The sequence below is a fragment of the Channa argus genome, chromosome 21 (genome assembly GCF_033026475.1).
Source record: "Channa argus isolate prfri chromosome 21, Channa argus male v1.0, whole genome shotgun sequence".
Classification (NCBI taxonomy): domain Eukaryota; kingdom Metazoa; phylum Chordata; class Actinopteri; order Anabantiformes; family Channidae; genus Channa; species Channa argus.
This window is the reverse complement of record NC_090217.1, coordinates 7001103-7024933: the sequence shown is the minus strand read 5'-3', so window position 1 is coordinate 7024933 and position 23831 is coordinate 7001103. Positions and strand designations below refer to the sequence as shown.

Here is a 23831-nt window from a genome sequence, read left to right as displayed (position 1 = left end):
TGTTTGCCTCCAGTATGTGGCTCGGCTGCTATGGGTCTGTGGCCTCAGATCAATGAGCTAATCCTGTTAACAGTCCCGTTAGCCCAGATTGAACAGCCTTGATTAACAGATTAGCCGCCAATACATACGGCTGAAGGAGCTGCACTTTCTTTAAGCCACCTCCTCTCTGCAGCCTGCTGTCACTTTTCAACAACATTTAATACGTACGTCACATGACAAGCTGATTCTTTGCCATTCAAATATTATTTAAGTAACAAGACATAAAAGAAAAGCAAAACTTCCCAGCAGAAGATTATTTTCACTTTGCTAAAGTTTGTTTAACTTTAGAGAAAACTACAGGACCATACTGACCTACTTAAAAATAAAGGAACACAGAATAATGATGACAGCTGTAACAAAATGACATATTTTGCAAAGACACTGGTGCAACAATAAGGTAATGGGGAAAGCATCAGCATTACCAATGACCTATCTCATTTAGGACACTGGAGACAAAAAGCCTTTTCAATCTTTCCTACTGGAGGGTAGGTTGGAAGCTGGTCGACTCACTGGAGCATAAAACCCAGTGAGAGAACCAACAGTCCAGTCACTGTCTGTGCTCAAGCTAGCACGTAGTTTTAATGATGGAGAAGGAGGAGAGTGAAAGCCCTTTCATTAGTCTCTCTTGCTCTTGCTTATTCTACATTGACTTGCCGCAAAACTGCTTTCACCCCCCCCACACCCCCATTGTCTGTTCATATTTCTTTGACCTCAAATAACCTCACATCATCTGTACTCATCACACAATTTTCCCTGTGCTCTCCTCTTGCTACATCCAGTTGATGGGAGTCAGAAGCTAAATGGAGTAAGACAGCCAGAGAGAATAAATAGTGTGAGTGTGTTTGTGATTTGGCCTAATAAAAGATGAGGCTCCGCAGCTAACAGCTTCTTCTGTTCAGCCTTGGCAACGGCATCTGATTGGTCCAGCTTTGTTTGTTAGCTCCATCTGTGTGTATCTACCTTCTTCAAGCTCAAGTCAATATAACCAATCATTTCCCCCCTGTAGACTATAAAGTCAGACATACGCAACCAGTCAGGTGTCATCTAATAACGTTGTGTCTGCCATTCACCACCCAAACCCTTCAAGGAAATCTAAATTGAATTTTCCAGGTACCAGCAGTCGGTTAGCTTAGCTTAACGTAAAGACTTGCCAACAGGCATTCAAGGCTAGCTTTATTCTATTCTCTAAATCTATCAAATTACCTTTTTTTTATTCTAGAATACATCATTCTGTTTTGTTAATGCTAATGTTCTGTTTGTTATGTGTCTTCTAGAATTTGTTTTATTTAAAAACAAATAATGATACTTTATACATTCTGGCTAAATAGTATAATAGCTACAGTCTACGATGAAATGGCTTGTGCAGAAAATATAAATTGAAGAGGTAACACATTGTGAGTAATTGTGCATTGTGAGTAACATGCACAAACCTCAGTATGCCTGAAGGTGTAGACATCCAATCATTTTTCACCTCTATTATTGAGGTTTTTCTTTCCCTTAATACTTAATCACAGCCAGCCACCTTCCTCTCACTTGTTCTCCCATTGCACCATCCTTCATTTGATGTATGTGTTGTTTGGAGGTGGAGGGTTTCAGATAGAATGATTAGTATTGATTTGCCTGGACTCTCAACAGACAACATGCATGTGAAAAATAAAACAAGCCCACAGCTATTAACTGCCAAACAGCAGACCGCCTTAGCTCTATCACAACCATGTCCAGGCCTTAGCTTCTTTGCAAATTGCTCTGTTTAGAACCACAGCTTCTCCTAAACTCACTCACTCTCTCAATATATATCTATATATAGATATACATATATAGAGATACATATGCACACACACTCGCACACACCAGATTAGGGGGTGTGGGGCAATGGAGGGAAACCTAAGACCACTGGCTGCCTAGCAACCAAAAGGAGTACTGGGGAGTTGTAGCTAAGGATGATGTGTAAAAAAGGTTGTCCAACAGGAACCAATAAAAAGTCTTGTTTTATTGCTGAGTAAACAGACAGCCAATGAGAATGGTTCATTAATAGGCCCGCCTACACTGAGACAGATGCAGTATATCTCCATTAATAGCAAGAGCTGTAACTATGACTGGAAGAACAGACTGTGTGTGTGTGTGTGTGTGTGTGTGTGTGTGTGTGTGTGTGTGTGCGCACGCACTCATTCGGATATGTGTGTGCAAACACAGCCAAATGCTGCAGGATCAAGGTTGAAACAAACCTTGTCTTCTGAGGACCCACATACACACACTTCAGCATACACAGCAGGGCATAAATTGAGAAGAAGGATTGGTGTGCTGTAGTATATTTTTCTAGGTTAATAAATTCTTCAAAGCCCTGAGATGGAACCAGTTTTCCCACTGCCTGATCCCACCCAAGGCTGTATGTGTGTTTATGGGTGTACGATACTATCTTTGTATGGGTGCTTCAGAGGGTGTATCTGCCTCTGGTCTTTCATGAAAATGCAGTTGTCAGAGTAGCAAACACGTGGAGAGAGATTTAGATTTCATGATGCAGAAATGGTAGTGAAGATTAAACTCAGTCACGAATGTTTGTAGAATCAAGTAAGACTATTCACTAGAGTTGCAATGATCCCTAAGAATACGTTTCACTCTCTTTTTCACGTCTTAATGGCCATATGATGTTGCTGATCATACAACTTGTTTGTGAACCGTGCAGCTTGTAGGATGTGCATGTCCACATGACATACATATAACACGGTTGATGTTAATGTAGTAATATAGTAAAGGTAAGATGTTAGTCTGCACACGTCTCAGCCAGGGCTGACATACAACAACTGCTTGTTGTCAAGTCCGTGAAACATGGGACATACACTGTAACCACTAGTTAGGCAAAAAGACTATGGACATAAGATCCATTATACATTATCTGTAACCACTTATCCTGTTCAGGGTCGCTGAGGGGCTGGAGCCTATCCCAGCCTTTCCTGGACAAGGCGGTATACATGCTGGACAGGTCACCAGTCTATCTCAGGGCAGACACATAGAAAACATGTAAAACTATAACCATTCACACTCAGGACATTAAGAGTGTGGACTGTGGGAGAAAAAGTATCTGGAGAAGACCCAGACAAGCATACAGAGAACATGCAGCCGTGGCCGACCAGGATTCAAAGCAGATCAAGTGTTAGTTCAACCAAACTGAGCACTGGTGTAGATGTAGCAGAACAACAGTCAGGGGAATGTTAAGATGCTATATATATAGACAAACCAAGACATAAAGCAAGCTGCCATGTTCTATCTTTGAGAATATTCAACATGTCACTCTTAAATACACACACACACACACACACAAAGCATTTACATAGGAAGGCTTTGACCCTTGGCCATGAGAAAACCTATAACTGATGACAAACTGAAAAAAAATTACTGATTTACAATAAACATGCGGCTCTTATGTTGTTATCTGGTACAGTTTCAAAATAAGATGTTGACATATTTAGTCTGTTTACATGTACTGTAACTGGAGTTCATAACTGTCAAATGTAAACAAGAAAAATGGTTACTGAAACCTGATTTCCCCAGATAGATTTTTCCAGACAATACTGACTGATTTGTTGCGTCTGTATATACAAATACTTGGGTTTCTAATCGGAGTTTTCCATGAGTACCTGTACATAACAAGACAAAGTAAGTAGCAGAGTGGAGTGGCTGGCAGAACACAGAGATCACTACCTGTCCACGCAAAGTCTCACTAAAACTGCAACAAACCCAAAGTGGCAGGCTGGTTGTTAGATGACTTTGTCCTGCGAGAAGGAGCTTCAGTCTGTCAGTCTCAGTGCGCTGCATGTCAGCCTCCAACAGACACAGCAAAGAAAAAAAGGGAAGCAGCATTTTCTTAAATAATGCTTTTAAAGTAAGTCTGAGGTAGAGAACAAATGTATTCACTGATGTGCTACATGCGACTTTACAGAGATTACCTTTGATACAGAGTATGTAAATATGTTTCCCAATTACCTGATTTATCTAAGTAAATAGAAAGTGGAGGTTCAGTTGGAAAATAAACTTGTAAATGACGGAACTTTGTGAAATATGTGTTGCCACTATAAATCATTCCAGGATTTACAGGGGAAAAAATTTAAAAGCTTCCAAAATAAATAATAAACTTTGTCTCTGAAAAATCACAAACATAATATGTCTAAAATGTAAATGTTTGTAACAACACCCAGGTACAATATGCTGAAACCTGTCTCGACAAAATGTCTTAGAGGATCCTGCATCGTTGCTGTTCCCCAGGTTGTCTTCTGAACAATGTCAATCACTCAGAAGGAATTTATTGCAACAACTTGCAGTGGTGACGTTTCAGTGAACGGGATTATGATTGATCAACACGCATCTAAAACGGTATCTGGCAGGCTTTCCAGCTCAATCTTTCTGTCCGTCTGTCTGGTCTGTTCCTCAGCAGCTACGAGAAAACTACTTCTTTCCAACATCTTGCTGGGACTTGTTCCCCATCTTTATTTTTGCCATAAACGGCCCTCACTTACATTCCTTTTCAGTCCAGGACTGTCCATGTTGTCTGTATCAATGTTAAAGAAAATCTGGTCCATACAAACCAGAAACAAAATAATCGCATTATCTTAGTTGCTCTTTTTAGTTGCTGAAAATGCGAGTACAGAAAAGTGGTCATATTACAGTAGAATACTTTTCTTGCTGCTAATAAATCTTTGCTTTCTTTCATATATTTTAATATGCCTGTGCCGATTTAAAACCAACTACAATATTGTTTGTCTCTTGTCCTAGATTTTACTTTTTTTGCTTCTTCTAAGAGTATGTGTGCGGACACATAAGGACGGGACATAAAATAAGGGCACTGACTGGATTTGAGTAGATTTAACTGTGTATGCTTTGCACAATTCAATCTAGAATTACAGAGGAGAATTGGTAATCTATATGAAAATTATACTAATATGAAGACTTTTTCCACTATTGACTAGAATACTGAAAGGTATACTAATTCACATTTACACATAGATTCATAAGCTATAAATTCACTAGAAAGAGATAAAGAAGAGATATCACGTGCTTAGGAATAATGAGAATGGGATACAAAGTTATGTTTTATGGAGCACATGGAACTCTTCCACACTAGATACACACTAACATTTATCTCTGACTCCTTCACACACAATCACACATTCGGTAAATTAGCCGAGTCAGCAGAGTTGACTTAGAGCCATAGAAGTATGTTGTAACCACTTCAGCTTCTGGCAGTATCCAGATGAAAAACTGCATAAATAAAACACCAAGCGAAGAACAAAGAGATGAACAGTCATCATGGTTTCACTTCTGTATCGCTCTTCCCCTGCATGTTATCCCTTAACCCTTCATCACCACCCTTCCAACATCATGTCTCCCAGTTGTGGCTTACCTCTTCTTAAGACGGGACATACACCAAACACATGAAAGGTAGAGAAGTCATCTATAGTTTGGTCTCGTCTGTCTTGTGCCGTCTTTGCTGCCACCGTTCTTCTGCTCCGTACTGTTGCTTTGTTGCTCTTTTCCCTTCTGCTACTTATCTTCATCCACGCTTTTAGTTTTACTCGTCGCCTCCTCACCAGCAGCTTTGTCTCTTTCTCTCACCCTCACTCTCTCTGCAGATTCCCAGCGCTCACGAACTCCTCCTCTTTCTTCAGCTTGCGGCAGTCAGACTACATCTCCTACATGTCTCTGCCTGAGCGCTCTCTCTACGCACTCTCTCTCTCTGTACCCGGTTTACGTTCCCACCCCTCCTCCTCTCCATCTTGTCACTATGGCAACGCTAGGCTCATACAGATACAAGCTCGTGCTGGCTCACAAGGAGTCTAAATGCGTATATTTGTGTGCTGCACGAGTTAAAACAGTTCAACGTTAGTGGTATCATCATTAGAGTATGACATCAATGTACCATTCCGGCCCAAAGACATTGCGTTCCCAAGTGGCGGTGCCACTTGTGTGTGAAGCATTTTTCTCTACAGCAGAAATTTGTGTTAAACCATCATTACATTTTGAAAGATTTTTACCAGCAGTAGAATTATTAACAAAAGGGAATAAAATCTCTCCACCTGGATAGAAACCATGATTTTCCTCCTCTGCGAGAATTTGATGCCTTTGTCAACTTCACCTGCCTTTGTAGAAAATTAAGGAGACTATTTGAACCCCGTCAGAAACACAAATACCTGATTCCCAATTTAAAAAAAAAATAAAGAAAAGAAAGAAAAACGCCCCCAACCGAATATACCAGGGCTGGTTTGTGTGCGTATATATTTGGTGCTTTAGATTACAGATGTACGTTGTGTTTATGTCTGAGAGCATATCTTGTGACTGCAAGTGTCACATAAATGAAATCCAACCCACAAGGCTTGACGTCATTCTTACTATTTCTGTCTTTACAAGGGTCTACTTATGTGATCTAGGGTATAAGCCAAAAATAAAAACAAGTTTTTACATATGCATTTGAATCTGGGCATTACAACATAGACCATAGATCTGGAAAAAAGTCAGGGGTAAACTATTTGCTGCAATGGCTCCATTTCTTATAAATATGAAAAGGATTGTCCAGAAGCCTTTAAAAAATTCAAGGAAGCTGATGGCATTAACAACAAATTTAAGGAAAAAAGGCAAGAAAGAGTTAAGGGACATTTAAAGCCATGCTATTATTCCCCTTTTATATATACAGTTATTACTATATTGATTTAGAGAGCTATGATATGACTGCTTAAGAAATAAGTTTCAACTTTTATTTTTGACCTTGACAAAACATTTTCATCTCAAGGTCCATTTAATAAGGTTTTCTAAAGCTTTTGATCATATCACAAGTTGGACTCTGCCCACTTACAATCAAAATTCTATTTTCTCTAAGTGCTTTTCATCCAAGTGGGCTCAACAGTTGTGATTTCAACTTTATCCTAAAATTTTAAAAATAATGTGAACCAAATAGACCCTAAAGATGCCTGCCACTTTAATCCAACATAACCTTTACAAAACATTTTTGCAGTTTTAAAATGTGATTTCAAATTTAAATTTAATACGTATAACTGAAACGAAAAAATTTAAATCAGTCCATCTCCATCAGTAACCACAAATACTAAGCAAACACCTAAGGGAGGGATAAAAATTTCTCACTTGTTGACAAGTTGGGATATTGAAGCAGAAGACCAGCAGCTGGAAATGTACTGCGGTAGGACTGAGCAGCAGGTTCAGGGTGTATCGGAGGGTCACACACATTCTCTCCTGACACATCCCACACTATCTCCAGCACAGTAAGCGCTACAACAGGAAATGCAAATGCCAAATAAGGCTGCAGGAGACCAATAATGGCAGGTAGGGATGGTAAAGTACACTGCAGTCCTAAGGCAAATCCACCCACAAGAAAATTAACACCAACTACTACTCACTCCCTTAGCCAACATGTACGGAATGTGAATGTACTTTGTCCTCACACATTTGAATATGCTGGACACACACGAAAGCCTCAAGTACGAAGTGACGACAGCTGCAATTACGCATGTTAACAGACATGAAGATGTCTTTCTGGTGTGACATTTCATTAATATGCCACCAGGTAAAGCAACATAAGTGTGGATGCATGTGTGTGCGCATGTGTGTGTTTGTGTATTGTGTGATATATAGGGTTTAGCTCTGCAGTGTCTAACGAAGGCAGGAACCATCTGGTGCAGGGATGTGAGACAATCTGTCCATTTGGAGAGGTGACAAAGAAGGTGATAAGCACAGGAACATACCTCACACAAACACACACACACACACACACACAATTTGAAATAGTGTCAGTAAAGACAGTGCTGTCTACAGACATGCACAAACACATTTCAATGCATTTATATCAAGCGCTCATATCGCTAGTCTCTATGGTAACTAGTAGCCGTCATGGCAACCAAGTACAACGGCTGAACTCTCATGACTGTCTTCGATTTATTTTAGACCATTCGTACAGTTAACAAACGTGCGCGCACACAGTCATTCCGAGGTTTTCAGAACACATTCCCATTTGTGTGTGTGTGTGTGTGCGTGTGTGCACTTTCCAAAATGTTGTGTTGTAATAATAGAGGGGAATGTACAGACAAGTCAGGCCCTGTAGGTGAATCACACAAATATACACCTACACACACCTACACAGAGTTAACACATGCAAACATGCTGTTACAGGCATGAAGCAGCAAGAGCTTTTGCTTCAAACTGTCTTGTACTGTGGTGTTATGATGATACACCATAGAACTATTGAAATTTGTCAACCAGAACAGACTTTATAAGGGTCTTCCTACAGAACTAACCATCCCTTTAAATCTAAATTGGCTTTAGGTCAGTGGTAGTGGGGTGTCAGGAGCCTTCCAAAGGGGTCTCATGATAAATCTGAAGTGTTGTGAAATAATATATACAACATGTAAAAATATTTAGTAAATGTATTGTGGCTATGGTTTATATCCAACACATACAGTGCACCATGACAGCGTGGTCAAGTAAGTAAGTGTATCACAGTGCTCTCCAATTATTATGAAATTCTAGATAGATTCTGGATTAAACACCCAAGAGGTGAATATAAATCTGGTTGAATTGCTCACAGATCAGAAGGTAAAACCTCTGATGTCATTGCAAGTAGCCACTACTGTGCTTTGCTTTTACGGGAAACAAATGAAGATTATAACTTTCATAAAGGTAGGATTTATTGCAGCACTGCTTTATTAGAATGCATATTTTCAGCTAGGTGTACATAAACTACCAACAAAGTGTGTATATAGCATACAGTGTTACATAAGAGTCTTTTCGTATATGAATGCAACTCAAATGTACATACTTGCATCCAGAGAAACGGCTATAAGCAAGACCAGAAATACTTAACCTTCTGCCCTCTCTGACCTTGTGCATTTTCAGCACAATAAAACAACCAACAAGTACACAGAGCATATATACACACACACACACACACACACACACAACTATACGCATACGAAGGAGCCCTACTCTGATAAAGTCCACTTCTCTAGAAAACATTAGAGGAATTGTTACTTGAGGATAAGAAACCATCAGCCCTCAACCATCATGAGCATAGCTTTCCAAATCCATTTCTAATTCCTCTGACGACTCATTTGAAATCAGAACAATTTGCTGCCTTGCTGCAGTTTTGTACTTTCTTTGCCTCGAGGTGGTCGGACTGAACTGAGAGACAGCAGCACCACCATGTGGATTTGTACAAGATGTGTCCGCATCTCATTGCACTGCAGAGAAATGAATATTTATGCCAGGGTGTCCGTTCTTTGCCAGGTGAAATAGACACTGTGACAACATAGCCGATACCGCTAACAGAAGATAGCCTTTTGGCAGCAGAACATAATTAGAGATCTGTTTTATGCTAAGGTTTAACATTTCACACAGCTTGCGTTCATTCGTGTGTTTGTATTCCTTTTATCAATACATTTAAACTGTTTGCCCGCAGTGGTTTTCTTCAAAAATGTACTGTACCAATAACAACCAATTAATTAAGAACACAAATTCTGTTACAAACCACGACACACTATTTTGAGATGCCTGGTTTTAACAGATGAGACACCTTTCCAAGTCAAAAGCTGACCAGATTGACTGTTAGCCCAAGAGAATCAATTAAGTTTAGTGTTTGGCTTAGTGTTTAAGTTTCTTAATGAAGCTTTTCAAAGTCACTATGTCCGTGCAGATCCAGCTAGAATGTTCCCAAACAAGCTGTTCTTACAGCCTGGGTCGAACCTCCAGGCTCTGTATAATGAAGATTATAACAGTAAATTATACTTGAGACAGCTGACAGATTTTACCAAGAGACTTGTGATATTAAAAGCAGGCTGATAAAGTCATAATGTCTTCCAATTATTACATTCTCAAGTACCTGACACAGCCCACTAAATTAGTTTGGGTTCAGGGGAAAATTAAGGGCACAAAGCAGCTTATAATGCAACTCCTTAGAGACAATACCATGTAAAAGCTGCTGTCCTCTCACACACAGCAGTCCATTTACCATCATCTAACACGAAGGAACACAAGAAAATGCTGCATTTATAAAAATAGGAAGCTATAACCTGAAATATTTCTTATTTAAGCTAATAAATTGCTGTCAATCAACTAATCCGATAAAGTTTGCACTTCAGAAAAACTTCGACAATTACCTATATGAAATACTCAGTACATACGGGGGAACATGATCAGTCAAAAATTAATGCAGTGTAAAAAACTCCAATTATAAGCACACTTACTCAACCAGTTTAATAATGTAGCTCTATAAATTATTAATATTAATATTTAAAGTCAGATGGTCTGATATAATGAGTTTTCATTTCAAATCTGGGGAGTTTTAAATTACACTTTTTACTGAAATGTCAAAACCGTCCCATGAATAACTGACTACAATTATTGAACATACACACATCGTGAGCTCTCTGATGTCAGTCCTTGTAACAAATCCTAAAGGCAAAACACATTTTCTCCTCCCAAAAGCATTAAACATGTTGTGTTTTCCCTGCACTCCTCCTGCTTCATGCTGCTAATTACATGTCAACCAGTAGCAGTCAGCATAACAGTTTTGAGCGCAGCTTCTGGCTCACAACACGTCTCCAGGTTTTTATCATTTAGTATCCCCCATATGCCAAGAACCATAGGTAACTTATGGCTCTATATCTTTACAGGTACACCAATGTATTCACTAATGGTAAATATAAAGTCTGCCACTGCTTGATTGTTTCACCAATAGACAATTGCTCATGGTTGGTGCACAGTGTGTGTAATGCATGGTCCTTATCGTCAGAATCAGAAATACTTTATTAATCTCTCGGGGGAAAATTGCCTTTGTTCCAGATGCTCCATGCCAGAATAGGAAATTGTGCATAACAGCAAAACATGTAAACATACACAGAGAACACATAAATGAAATATAAAGTTACAAATTTAATCAGAGTATCTGATCTCAGAGGGAGGAGTTATAAAGCTTGATGGACAGGAAGGAATGACTTCCTTGCACTGAAGGTGCTCCTATGTGTCACCAGCATGTCACGCAAAGGATGGGAACCAATGTCCATTATGCCTCGCAGCTTGGACAGCAATGTGTAGTGTCTAGCTCCATTCCCACAGTGTCACTGGCAAATCATGGATAGATATGGAGAAGTATAAAGAAATACTTGGTGTTTAATCCTTTTTATAAAAGATAAAACTCAGGTGTGACTGGCTTTAGTATATATGCTAATAAAACCTGATTGTTTTAAATAGTTCATGGTAAAAGAAATACAGTATATAGAAAGTGTGTGGTAAGGTCATTTTAGCTGATATGATAATTACAAATATATTTAATTAGTCAATTTAAACTCATCTATCAGTTAGGGAGCAGTTAATTAAAATGGTGTCTTTAGCCCACATTTTAACCGCAATTCCCTTTATTCTTATCATTTAATGCTATATCTAATATTTCCTCATAGAGGCCTGTTTTAAGCACAACAAGTCTGCCCTGCACGTGCAGTTGTTCCCCCCAAAAGTCTGACTCCTAGTTTCACCCGTGCTTTAAAGAACTGTTACAGCGTAGACCTTTTTTGTAGTTAAGTCCATTGTTTTCATTGTCATAGGATCAGTCAGAAAGGGCGAAACAACAATACAGTCAGTAAGGCTCTAAACCACCGGGTTAGGCCAAGTGACTGAAAATGACTAACCATATCACAGCTACAGCCACACACACACACGTACACACAATACTCCAGAGAAGGGGAGAAAGACAGGGACCTGCTCTCTATCTGCAATATACTGTCTGTGTTTCAGTGTGGACAGGTTGGATTAAAAGGCAGTTTGAGAAAGTTCCTCTAATCCCATAACAGCAGGACTGCACATATGTGCCCAATCAAAATGACACACACCCACACACACACGTGTATCTGTGTGTTTTAAACGCTGTAACAGTGCGTTATCCTCCTGGACACCACAGCATCTGTTCCGTTACCATTATGTAGTGATTACATGAAAGCAGTAGTCGAAGCCTGTTTCGAAACCTCATTGTCCTCTTTGTTGCTCTTTTCCTCACCTTTCTTTAACACCTATACGAGTCAGTTTCAAACTCAGACCTTTTGTTTTAGAGGTGAACCTGGTAAACACTGCACCTCTGCATCACTGCGAGGGAGAGTGCAGTTTCTCTCTCTGTCTCTCACAGTGACCTCTCCATCACCATAGAGACTACCTCAGGAGCAGTGTGCTGCTGCAGTGGTACCGCACACACAGTCAAATACACATTCAATACATTTTTCTTTCAAATGGACCAAATAACCAAAACAGCTTTAGATTTATACACTACATGGCCAAAAGTATGCAAATACCTGGTGTATTACATGTGTATAATAAAATCTCCAAATGGACATTGTTAAGGTTTAGCCTAGTATGCAGAGGTTACAAAGCTGTAGCTGTTTTACTGAATATATTTGTCTTCTATTCTATTCTAATAGTGTAACATCATTGTTATTCAAGTTTAATCTGAATGTACAGGAGCCAGTCACAGCTAACACTAACACAAAGTGAGGTCCACTCTGGACAGGTCGTCTGTATATAACATTCACACTCACATTCACAAATACAGCCAATTTCAAGTCACTAGTTAACCAAGCACAGTCTCTGAGCTGTGGGAAGAAACATAGTGTACCCAGAAATAAAAACAAAAACAAAACATGCAGCACAGGAACAACATGCCAACTCCACATGAAAGACCCCTGTCAGATTTTAAATTTGAACCCAAAACTCTCTTACCACATTCAACTCCAACCTTGTGCCAACCAAATACTGATTTAATCCAACATAATCTAATCTAATTCAATGTATTAATTTATGTTGTAATGTATTCTCTCTTTTCTCTCCAAGTACCATTTCTACCATTTCAAATGAAACATTGTGCTTAACGTATTTGTTGATTCTATTATGAAGTTCTCTAGTTTCAGACAGCAGTGATGTGGAGTTGTTAGTGCTGCCGCCTCGCAGCTAGAAGGTCCCTTGTTGACTTTTCCCGGCCGGCTGCAGCCTTTCTGTGAGAAGTTGCCTGTTCTCCCTGAGCTTGGGTGGGGTTTCTCTTGGTAATTCAGTCTCCTCCCGAAGCACAAAGATATGCATGTTAGATTAATTGGTGACTCTAATTCGCTCGTAGGTGTAAATGTGAACAGTTGTCCGTCTGTCCTGAGGTGGACTGAGAGAACTGACGAACTGCCTCTTGCACAATGACACCTGGGATAGGCTCCAGCCCTCCTGATGTTTCCCTTAAGTTTCCCATATCTTCCGTAGACTATTTTATATTTTGTGTGCATGTAGTGTACGTGTACTTGTGCAGCCTCTAGTGGCTCCTATCTACATTACAATTGTTTCTGAACTACACAGCAGGTGTGTTCATGAATTAGCGTGTTTTACAGTCCACTATCTTAATAACACGCACATGGAAGTCTAAATGGAGAACTGAAGGAGTATGTAATATGTCTTATCTGCATGTATGGAAAATAAAGCCTATGGCTTGGCTTGTGCTTAAGATTTCAACACATACATAAACGCATAAGCATGTATTAACACTTTCTCTATCACACATATGCATAGAAAAACACATCCCCGCACACACACACACACACAAGTGCATCATGTGGGCGGTATCCCCAGCGCTGTGAAACATCTTGCATCCCACATGCTTATATAACTCCCTCTCTACCTCCTCCAGTTGATAACTCATCACTTTATCACTTTATCCTCCGCTGGGAAGGAAAAACACCCCTTCCCTCCTCTCTCTCATTGAAATCAGCAAGATGGGTCCCCCTCTGAAATTGAGCATGATTTCGTTACACCCTGAGCATCAAAGGAACACATCACGAAGATGCGATCAGACTGCAGTAAATCCCATCTATGGTGAAGATTTTACTTTTGTAAAAATTGAATCATAAACCTGCAGTACTTGTGAACAACATACAAGCTCCGAAGTCAAACCTTGTTATGTTCTATCACTGCTATTATTTGCAGAAAGAGAGATTCAATCAACGGAAAGCAACAACATACCATCTACTTGCCCTTTATTACTGCAAATTTCAAAGCACAAGTACAAGATGAAGAGCTCCTCCTTCCTGTTTGTATTCACAGCAAGTAATGAGAGAAAATGCCTGATGGGCATTCTGCAGTGTGACTGCAGCATGCTTCCCACAGAGGGAACATTTATTTTGATGCAGCCTTGTTTCAGATAAAAAGCCAAAGGACAAATCTTGTGCATATATTGATGTACGGGTGTGGAGTGTAATATACTTTGCATGAAAGATAAAGATAATGACAGAAACCAACAAAGCTCTACACCTGACTGGACATGGCACTGTGAACTGTGTTTTTGTTAGCCTAAAGGCCCACATCACACAACTTTAATTAAATATGATATAATACTGTGCATAAACACAAGAGGTATTACTCCAATTCTACCACAATAAACTTAATTTAAAACAAACAAACAAAAAAACAACAACAAATGACGTCAGCAGTGATAAGATTTTGCCAAATTTTAAAACTGTCTGAATTATAGCACATAGAGAACTATAGTTCATTTCATTTGAATGAATTTCTTCAATCTCTTGATGGCTCTGCTATTTATTTATTTTTTATCTATATAGACAGTGAAACATAACATGCATTAGCTGGACTATTCTCTAATATCTAAAATTCCTTTCGACAGCGTTGCATGTTATTAATGGAGTGCTTTGAAAAAAGATGTTTTTGGCATCTAACTTCATGCAGCCTGTTCCAATTCCTCTTTATTTTACCAGCTCTTCTCTGATCACACGTCACTGACAGATGAACTATTAATATTTTCTAGCTGGCTCTGCTAAATTTGTTGATTATTTCTGACAACAGACTTGATGCTGTGTGAAATGCTTATTTTTATTTTCATATAAAATGTATGTGAAGGAAACCTTTGGACAAACAGTGATACAGACAGGCAGTTTAAAAGGGCTGTTGATTACGTAATGTTCGAATCTTATGAATACACTCCCCATGAAATGGTGTCACTAAGCAGCCTGAAACGATGGATTTTTGCAGTTAAGAGAATTCAGTGAATGTGATGTGGAATCATTAATCATTTCAGCAACACACACACAGAGAGACCAAAGTGGAAAAAAACCTCAGACTCACATTGATGAGCTCAATCTCCCAGATCTTCTTGACCAGCTCCATAGAGGTGTAGCCATTGATAAGGAAAGACTTTGTGTAGTCGCCAAGCTCCAATGACTCCAGCCATTCTGCCACTGACGTGGGGTTGTTGCCATCGTAACCGACAGGCCTCACCTTTGGTACAGAAAGAGAGGGGACAAGGAGAAAAGTCATATATGAAATTCTGTATTACAAAATCTCATTACATATTTTTATTGATATTTGTTTCTCCATGTTCTCAATGACAGTGTGAGTAAACATTGGATGTGTTTTGCTGTTATTCTGCCTATATAATAGGCTACATTTGACCTGGAGGTTTATAGCATAGAACACCTGCTACTGAATTAGAATGGAGCTGACGTGTATTACGAAACCAACATGACAGCCATTTAAGTTAATTTTTACCATATATTTGATTGCTACACTAAATGTCATTTTTCTCTCTTGCTTCATTTCTACATTGGAATTATGGTGATTTGCTGAAATGGGAAGAACTGGGAACAACTTTCCCAGTTCAGTAGGCAAAATGTGCAGAAGTTAGATACACTAAGCTAAGGACCAGTCTGCCTTAAGACTGCATGCTTGCCTTATTTTTGCAGCATATACAAATAAAAACCAAACTTTTGAGTAAAGGCTTAACAGGACACCAACAGCAGGGGGTAACTGTTTAGAGTGAAAGACTTGTGTGCAGCAAATAATCCATAATTCATTCACTTCTATTTTAGCAGCCAAAACAGCTTCACAGGGCCTATGATGCTTCACACAAGCAACCCACAGTCTCCACCTTAAGATGAGCATTTTGTCTAGATATGTCTGTCAATGTGGGGGCAGAGAAAAGTTAAAGGTTTCATTATTTACAGTGTTTCAAAAAGTTTATTGGGGATGAGAGGAGGAAAGAGCTGACTGGAGATCAAAGTTTTCTGGGTATCTGTGTGAAACCTACATATCTCTGAGTCTCTCTTCTCTGTCTGTGCTCTCTTTGCAGAATACTTTTTTCTGCTCTCACTCCATACAATCACACGCCTTTGATCTCACTTTCAGCTTTCTCTCTCTCTCTCTTGCTCTTTCACACACACACACGCATTTGCCCTTGCTATCATACAGCAAAATGCTGCCTGAGCAGCCGTGATCTATAGTGATCTAGCTTAGTGCATCTTTTTCCAAACCCCCCAAATCCTTGTCATGTTCAAATAATTTCCGCAACAAGCAGATAGAAATCCATGGAGTAGATGGAGTTATAGCACATGAAAACCCAGATGGAGCAGGAAAACTGCTGAATTTATGCTTAACTGAACAGATTGGCTGCAGTTACTGGTAAAGAAGACATTTCTCAGCATGGCAGTTGACAGTTATATTTCTCTGGTAATACTAAAAGTTTGTTTATTAAATGTCTTTTATTTTCTCCCTGAATTGTTTTAGGTGCGCTGTTTGATCAGCTGCAGTACTGACCCTGGGTAACAGCCGTATCGCCTGCAGGAGTCTTTGTCTGTGTGCAGAGTTAAGGATCCCAATCTCCAGCAGATCCTGGTCCTCCACCACATTGCTGCCCTGCAGAGTAACAAAACAACAGCCATTCCCATTTAGAAAACAATGCATCATATTTATAATATTCTCTTCAACTGACATTTGAAATCTCTGCACCGGTAAATATGCAGAAAGTGTGTCGTAGGAAAATCTGTCTGACACAAAACATGAAAAACTCTGGCACAGAGTCTTTCTCCAGCTATAGTATTTATTTTCATCAATAGCATCTATTGTAAATTAAGCAGATATCTCTTTCTTACTTTCTTCAATTGACACACAGTTTAGTTCAATTTAGTGACCATGATTACGTCAACTGAACATCTTCATGATTCAGTGTCAAGCATGCAAGCAGTTAAGTACAAATATTAAAAATCCCATATATAAAAGGCATATTACAGATTTTAAAACATTTTGATACAACATACTAGTATACACTGTAATAGCAATATATTTTTTAGACTGACAGGGTGGGATGTAAAGTATACAGTATGCAAGGAGAAGTAAAAACATTACAATTTTAAAATAAGCATGCTATTTAAATGTATCTTTACATTATTGTTACTGTTTGGCTTGTATGATACCAAGGATTCTCTTCTGGCCTTTGCCACATGTAGCCAGTCTTATTCAGGGTTCTCTAGCTAATATCTGTTTGCAGCTTAAATAGGAAATAATGCAGTAGTTAAAATATTTCACATTCACTTTAAGAAACAAACAAAAAAGCTAAACAACTAATAAAAGGTTTAAACTAATAAACTAAACTAATAAAACTTAATCATCTTCAATTAAAGATCTGGAAGAACAAATGGATATGCATGTGTTTTCTTGATGACTGCTTGGAATATCTGGTGCAACAACTTTCTCACCACTACACTGGTACTACTGCAAACCTGTGAAACCTGCTGTCTATGCCAAATACCAAACAGGCCACAGCATAACACCTCTAGTTCATAAGATGAAACCATAAGGCGAAAAAAGAAAAAGAAAAAGGAATAAACAGGAAGTAATTGTAAAGAACACAAAGGCAGGGAAATACACATCATGTTTGAGACTCACACAAGGCACACATAATTGCATTGATCTATATCATAAAGTTTCACTTTTTTTAATCCGATGTGAAAGATTAACTCTTCATGCAGACAGATAATTAGAAAAAAAAAACATGGAACAAAGGGAGGTGTGGGAATAGATGCAGTGTGCAGATAGAATATAGCCAACAAATGCAGAACTATATCAGAAATATAGATTGTGATGAACGTGAAAAGTAAAAGAAGGTATTCACTAAAATGTTGGTATAGAAACAGTATTTGAGCAGGAGGAGGAGGGCAGTCCGACTAGCCTAGAGGCAGTGGAGGGATATCTCGCCCAACTTCACCCACTGCAAAAATGCACCAGCAATGTAAATTACTCTGCAAAGGTTAGAACTCCAACAACACCCGAAGTATAAAAACGACTGAATCCCAGACCAGTTTTGACTGGTTTGACTATGCTTTTAGGCCAATCACATGTAAAGTATTTGACAACACAAACACACACGTGTGACTGAAGGATTACACTTGCAAGTCCTGCTGAACCTCCATCCTGTTAAACCAACAAAAGTGAAAAGTGATCAGACATCTAGGAGATGAAGAAAACAATGCAAGGAGACACCAGATATCCACTTTTTCCTCCCTCAATTTCACCTTTGTCCAGCGGTCGACTCTGGGGACTGGCGGGTTCTCAAAAAAGGACATTTTATATAAGGGTGTTAGATTGTACTGCTACATAGATAGCTTTTATTTATTTTTAACAATACGATCTGCAGCATACTGAATTTAGAAATATTGTTATTAGTAGTAGCATCAATTAGGTTGATATCATAAGTTTAAGTATTTACTACTGCGATGCATGAAAAGTGAAAACATTTCCTGTATGGTCAATTTTCAATGTAAATTAGTGCAATTAAGTGTTAACTGCTGTATAGAGGACTCTGTGTGCTAAAGTGAGTTATTCTGAATGTTCATCACACAGTTAATTAACAGACATCTGAAACATAAAGAGAGCGATTTGGTTAGTTACAAGCTTTCAGTTCTGCTTAGAACAGGGTTAATATCATGCACTGCCACAACTGCAGATTTAACTGCAATGGGAGATGCAAAAAAAAATTATGTGACAGTCAAATTTTTCAATTTACTCACACTGCTGCATCACTACACTACACACAACACAATATTCCTTACAGTTTGTTTTGAATTGACACTTCTCCATAAATATGTAATACATTTTAAACTTCCTTATATCTCCGACGACCCCCATCTCTGTTGTTCTTCTCCACGATGTTTAGTTTTACCATGCTGTGAGGTGATGACTCAGACTGATGACGACAGGCATAACGTTCACGTACAATTTAACTGAACTCAACTAAATAATGATAGCAGCTGTGGATCAGTTGGCAGAGGAATTGTGTACAGACCACACGTTCAATGGTTCGATCCCCAGCTCCTTCTGACCACAAGTTGAAAATGTCCTTGAACAAGACACTGAAGCCCAAAATTGCCCTTGACGTGTGCTCCTCACTTAGTTGGAACAGTGCTGGGGAACTGTAGACACTTTACATTACAACTGTCTTTAGTTGTCCTACCAGCTACATGGAGTCTAAATGTTGCATTAAAGACACGATGACTGTCACACTGCTTTGGGTGGTGCTGGATAGTCATTGGTATTGCATGATCAATTATTATATCATTTCATTTAGTTGATAGACACATTAATAACTAATTCTAATACCTTAAAAGTGTCTAACCTTCCCACCTGTTCCCACATAACAGCACAGACTCTAATCTAACACATGGTCTATTAATCCATACTCTCAGTTCATTAATACGCTGGGTTAATTTCCAAGTCTGTATTTTTTTTTTTTTTCTGTGTGAAGCTGCAGGTTCTCCAAAGGTAACCTTAGTAAATGAGTTTGAAAAATCAACACACACTAGATGAAAAAAGTACTTAAATCTCAGTGATGTTGCTGCAGGCTTATCAGCAAAACTTTGTCCTCGGGGCTCCACTAGTCCATCTTTGTACTGACTCAGTACTGACTGAGGCAGCAGCAGCTGATTGGGCTCACACTGTGGATAAATGTATTCTTTCCACATTTTCATCACCAACCTCTACGCTGGGGCTTCTGCAAGTTCACAGATCAGCTCCCAGGCTGATTAATAGAGTGCAGAGCAGAGCCAGTGTTGGAGTTACCATGTTACAGCTGAGTAATGACTCAGAGTTGGAGCAGAGTAGACTGTGGGGATTCAAAGGCATGACTAATTGCTCCCTGTTGAGCTCCTGATAGAGACAGATGGAGGTCCATAATGATTGTCCTCTCTCTTTCTGAACCTATTAGGTCCCGTTTCCCTTTCTGACATTATGTTTATCCCCTATTTTCCATTCATAGGTGCACATGTTGGATTTGTGGATACATCAATACAACTGGCGCTTACAAAAAAAACTGTTGGTACTGAGCTTAGCTTATTCTCCTGAATCTATGAAGTATGCCATAGGGCTAGAAGGAAACAAAGTTACTGTATCATGCATGAGTCTGATAAATCTTGGGATGGAGAATTTGCATGATCACTAACAAAACCACTTTGCTGGTGGCAAAAGGTATTTATCAGAGCATTATCAGGGGTGATACAATGTCTGTGGCCTGTGGTTAACTTGTGATACTTTGACACAATGCTTTATACCAGCACCACAATGGGTCACAAGTGCAGAAATGAAAATTCATGAGCAAAGGCAGGTGGTTGAGGCAAGATTAAAGACTTAGCAAAATTTGTTATACGGTACAGCTATGGTACTGAAGGCCACTGTCAGTGCCACAAGGCGTGGACAAATACTACAAATACCATTTGGCCTATTATATCCCTGACTTTTTGTCCATTTTGTTTCTCTTATTATATTTTGTCTTTTAGTATTAGATTTATCTTGCATATGTAAAGAAGCAGTGACTTAAGCATATTTTCAAGTTACATGTTTATTAGAATTTCTATTTCAGAGTTTAAGGGTGCTTCATTCAAACAAAAGATTAATATAGACATAGATTCACTTCGGCCAGATTAGCTTCACTAGTTCTGCTGCTGCTCATCAACACACTGCACGATCAACTGTCTCCTCCTGATGTATGAAACCAAACTACAAAAATAAACTGTAATAAATAATTACATGAAATTCTGTCATCTTTCACACAGTATTTGTGTGCTTCAATGAATCCACAGTCCATTGGCATCAGTTTATGTGACACATACTACATGTCTGTAGTATTTCTGCAACAAACCATGCTTAATCTTTTTCTTTCCACTATCAGCCTCCTTTTCTCTCCTTCTTCCTCTTCCAAATTCTGGTTGCATATTGAAGTTTCTATGCTGGTGTGCAATGTTTAGTGAAGGGTGCGTGTATGTTTCATGGCAATGATGAATGATGAGTGCAGGATGAACGGGCTCTTTGCTGCAGACTAGTTCAATAAAGATGCCACTGTTAAGTGGTTCTGAGCAGCCGTAATCTTGAGATTTGCTTTGCTTTACAGGCTTTGCTTTGCTGATTAGATATATTTAGACCATGCAATCAAAATTGGTTCTTTTTCAAACCAACTTAAATAACAGTTTGCCATACCTTCATGACACAATTAGCCCATAATTATATTATCTATATATGAAATAGTAAAACGTGTCATTTGAAAAGGCCTGCTTGGAGTGATGAACAATCTGAGAATTACTCAATTGAATTTTGTGAGAATTTTAGCATCTTTAAGCTTTTGGTTTTGGTTTTACAGCCTGCAATTCTACAAGTTTGGTTCTGTTTCACATTTTTATCAGTACAGTTTACAGAGATGGCTGGCAGCTGTTTTCAGACAAGAAGTTCACATAAAACCACTGTACACAAACTGCCTAGCTCCAAAACACAGAAACCAAATTAACGACAAGGTGGTAAATAGAGTGGAGCAAAAATACAATTTAAAATACATTTTAATGTGCACCCTGTTTGCTTTACCTGTAAATAGGCTTCAGTTTCAACTTTTCAAGAACAATATATCAATGTTGTGCTTGCACCTTCTTGTGCTGTTTTTAAGTGGTCATCAATTAATGTGGCTTTATTTATTAGGTATCAAATCTGTGCAAAACCTGCTTAGCTAATAACTTGCCAGCAAAGGGCTATAAAAACCTAATTAAGATTATAGCCCAAAGTCCATGACTTGTTTTGTAGCTTCTGCTTTTAGTCACTGTCCTTTCAGTAGGTCTGTCAGTACACGCACTGAAGCCACACAACACATTCTCTCTATATCTGTTGACTTTGAGTTCCACTGTCATCAGCTACTGTACTTTATTGTCCATACATTGTCCTTTGTGTTAAATGCCACTCAACCCTTTAATATCTAGCCATAAATCCAACAGCACTTGTCCTCTACTGGCTGAAAAAGACGACCAGACACGGCCGCACTAATGATCCCATTAGTGGTGAATGGTAATGGTGGATAGAAATAGTGCATGGTTACACATTCATGTGCATATGTTTCTACACACTATTGTACCTTTTCTATGCTACAAAGAATCCGACTCGGAATCTTATTTATTTGCAATCAAATAAACCAAATTAACTTGAACTGGTCCTGGAATGAAAACGTCTCTTATTTTCTATTGCACGGACTTGATTCAGTTTGAATCAGCCTTTTAACAATGTTTTGCACAGAAAATGCTGCTGAGTTGAATTTGACCCAAATCTCTCCTAAAGGATCCACAGCCAAGAACAAAAAGGAGCCCTGCTAAAAACTAACATAATCCCTGTAACCTGAACCTCAAATGCACTCGGATTATTTATGGAAGATACTGAGTGTTCCCATGGTTAGAGAACATTAACGTTTCACAAAAGGGGTTAAAACTTCACTCTGGGACACTTAAAAAAAGGAGGATCCACTCACAAAAAAGACCTTGAAGTGACCATGATGTTTGCAACGCTGTTTCATCTCAGCTCTTTTCAATAATAACTGTATCTAAACGCCTTTCAGAGGAAGCAGCTCAACAATTGAAAAAAAATTTTAGAAGAAAGGGCCAGGAGAGAAGAGAATCCCCAAAGTGTCTCAGAAGTACTGCCAAAAACTTTAGCGACTATAAATTAGGTGCAAATGAGAGTAAAATGACGCCGTGCATGTTGATGTGTGCCAGTATAGAAAGAGGGAGAGTAGATGAATTGAAGGTTCACCAGGGAACATTACTAATAACAAATATTTTTGATCAATTGATCACATTTGGAGTCTATGGGTGATGTTGGACACACTCACAGGTGCTGTAATGACTCTTAATGAAGATCTACTTGCTGACATGCTTACAATGGCAAAAAACTAATGAAACATCCAGCCAACATCCAGAAGAAGTAATAAGAGTGTTTCATTAAGACAAAGAAGAGTTTATGTTGTAAATTTATTCAAATTATAGTCATTCCTGAAAGTAATACTAAAGTAAAGCGTATCTATTGGAATTTTTAAGGTGGAAAAAAACAAGTAAAACAATGTGTCCTTGAGCATCTGCAGTCCTTAAACTACTTTACACTGAGTAAAACAACAAAAGTTTCCATTAATGGAAATGGTGATGTCTGTTGTTTTGGGGTCAATCTCTTGGCTGTTGCTTGGCCGACCCACCCTGTGCACGTTTCTCTTTACGCCAGTGATTTCTTTTGGAAGACATTCCAAATTGTTGTAGTGGCTGTGCCCAATGTTTGTGCAATGTCTATGATTTACCCTCTTTTTTTCATATTCAAAAAGCTCTCTTTTTCACACACAGCTCTCTGTTCTTCATGCTGATTTATTCTTTCTTCAATAAAATCCAGTCCTAACAAGCAAATCCTAAGGGTGAAACCAAGCAAAGTCATTTGGAGCCATTTAGTATTTGTACAAACTTACGTCTTATACAATATGTGCTATAATCTTGTTTGCTATAACAGGATGTAAATACCAGAGAATAAAAGAGGCAATTCTCAAATTTGACCTCAAATGTTGAGAGTTCACAGCAAAAAACTAATTAATTGGCCTTGCCATTCAAATACTTTTGGAGGGGACTGTATATGAAATTTAAAAGGCCACATTAACG

The 23831-nt window shown here is 38.7% G+C and overlaps 1 protein-coding gene across 12 annotated transcripts in view; it reads right to left on the bottom strand.

Annotated features, from left to right (window-relative positions):
* The window catches only part of anks1b (ankyrin repeat and sterile alpha motif domain containing 1B), a 181603-nt gene that overhangs the window by 23808 nt on the left and 133964 nt on the right, over positions 1-23831 (bottom strand). For all 12 annotated transcript variants that reach the window (XM_067489803.1, XM_067489798.1, XM_067489796.1 and 9 more), the window contains 2 exons: positions 16657-16755; positions 15190-15342 (listed from right to left, as the gene is read on the bottom strand). In XM_067489803.1, coding sequence (XP_067345904.1) covers positions 15190-15342; positions 16657-16755 — 252 coding nt within the window. The remainder of the gene's footprint in view (positions 1-15189; positions 15343-16656; positions 16756-23831) is intronic.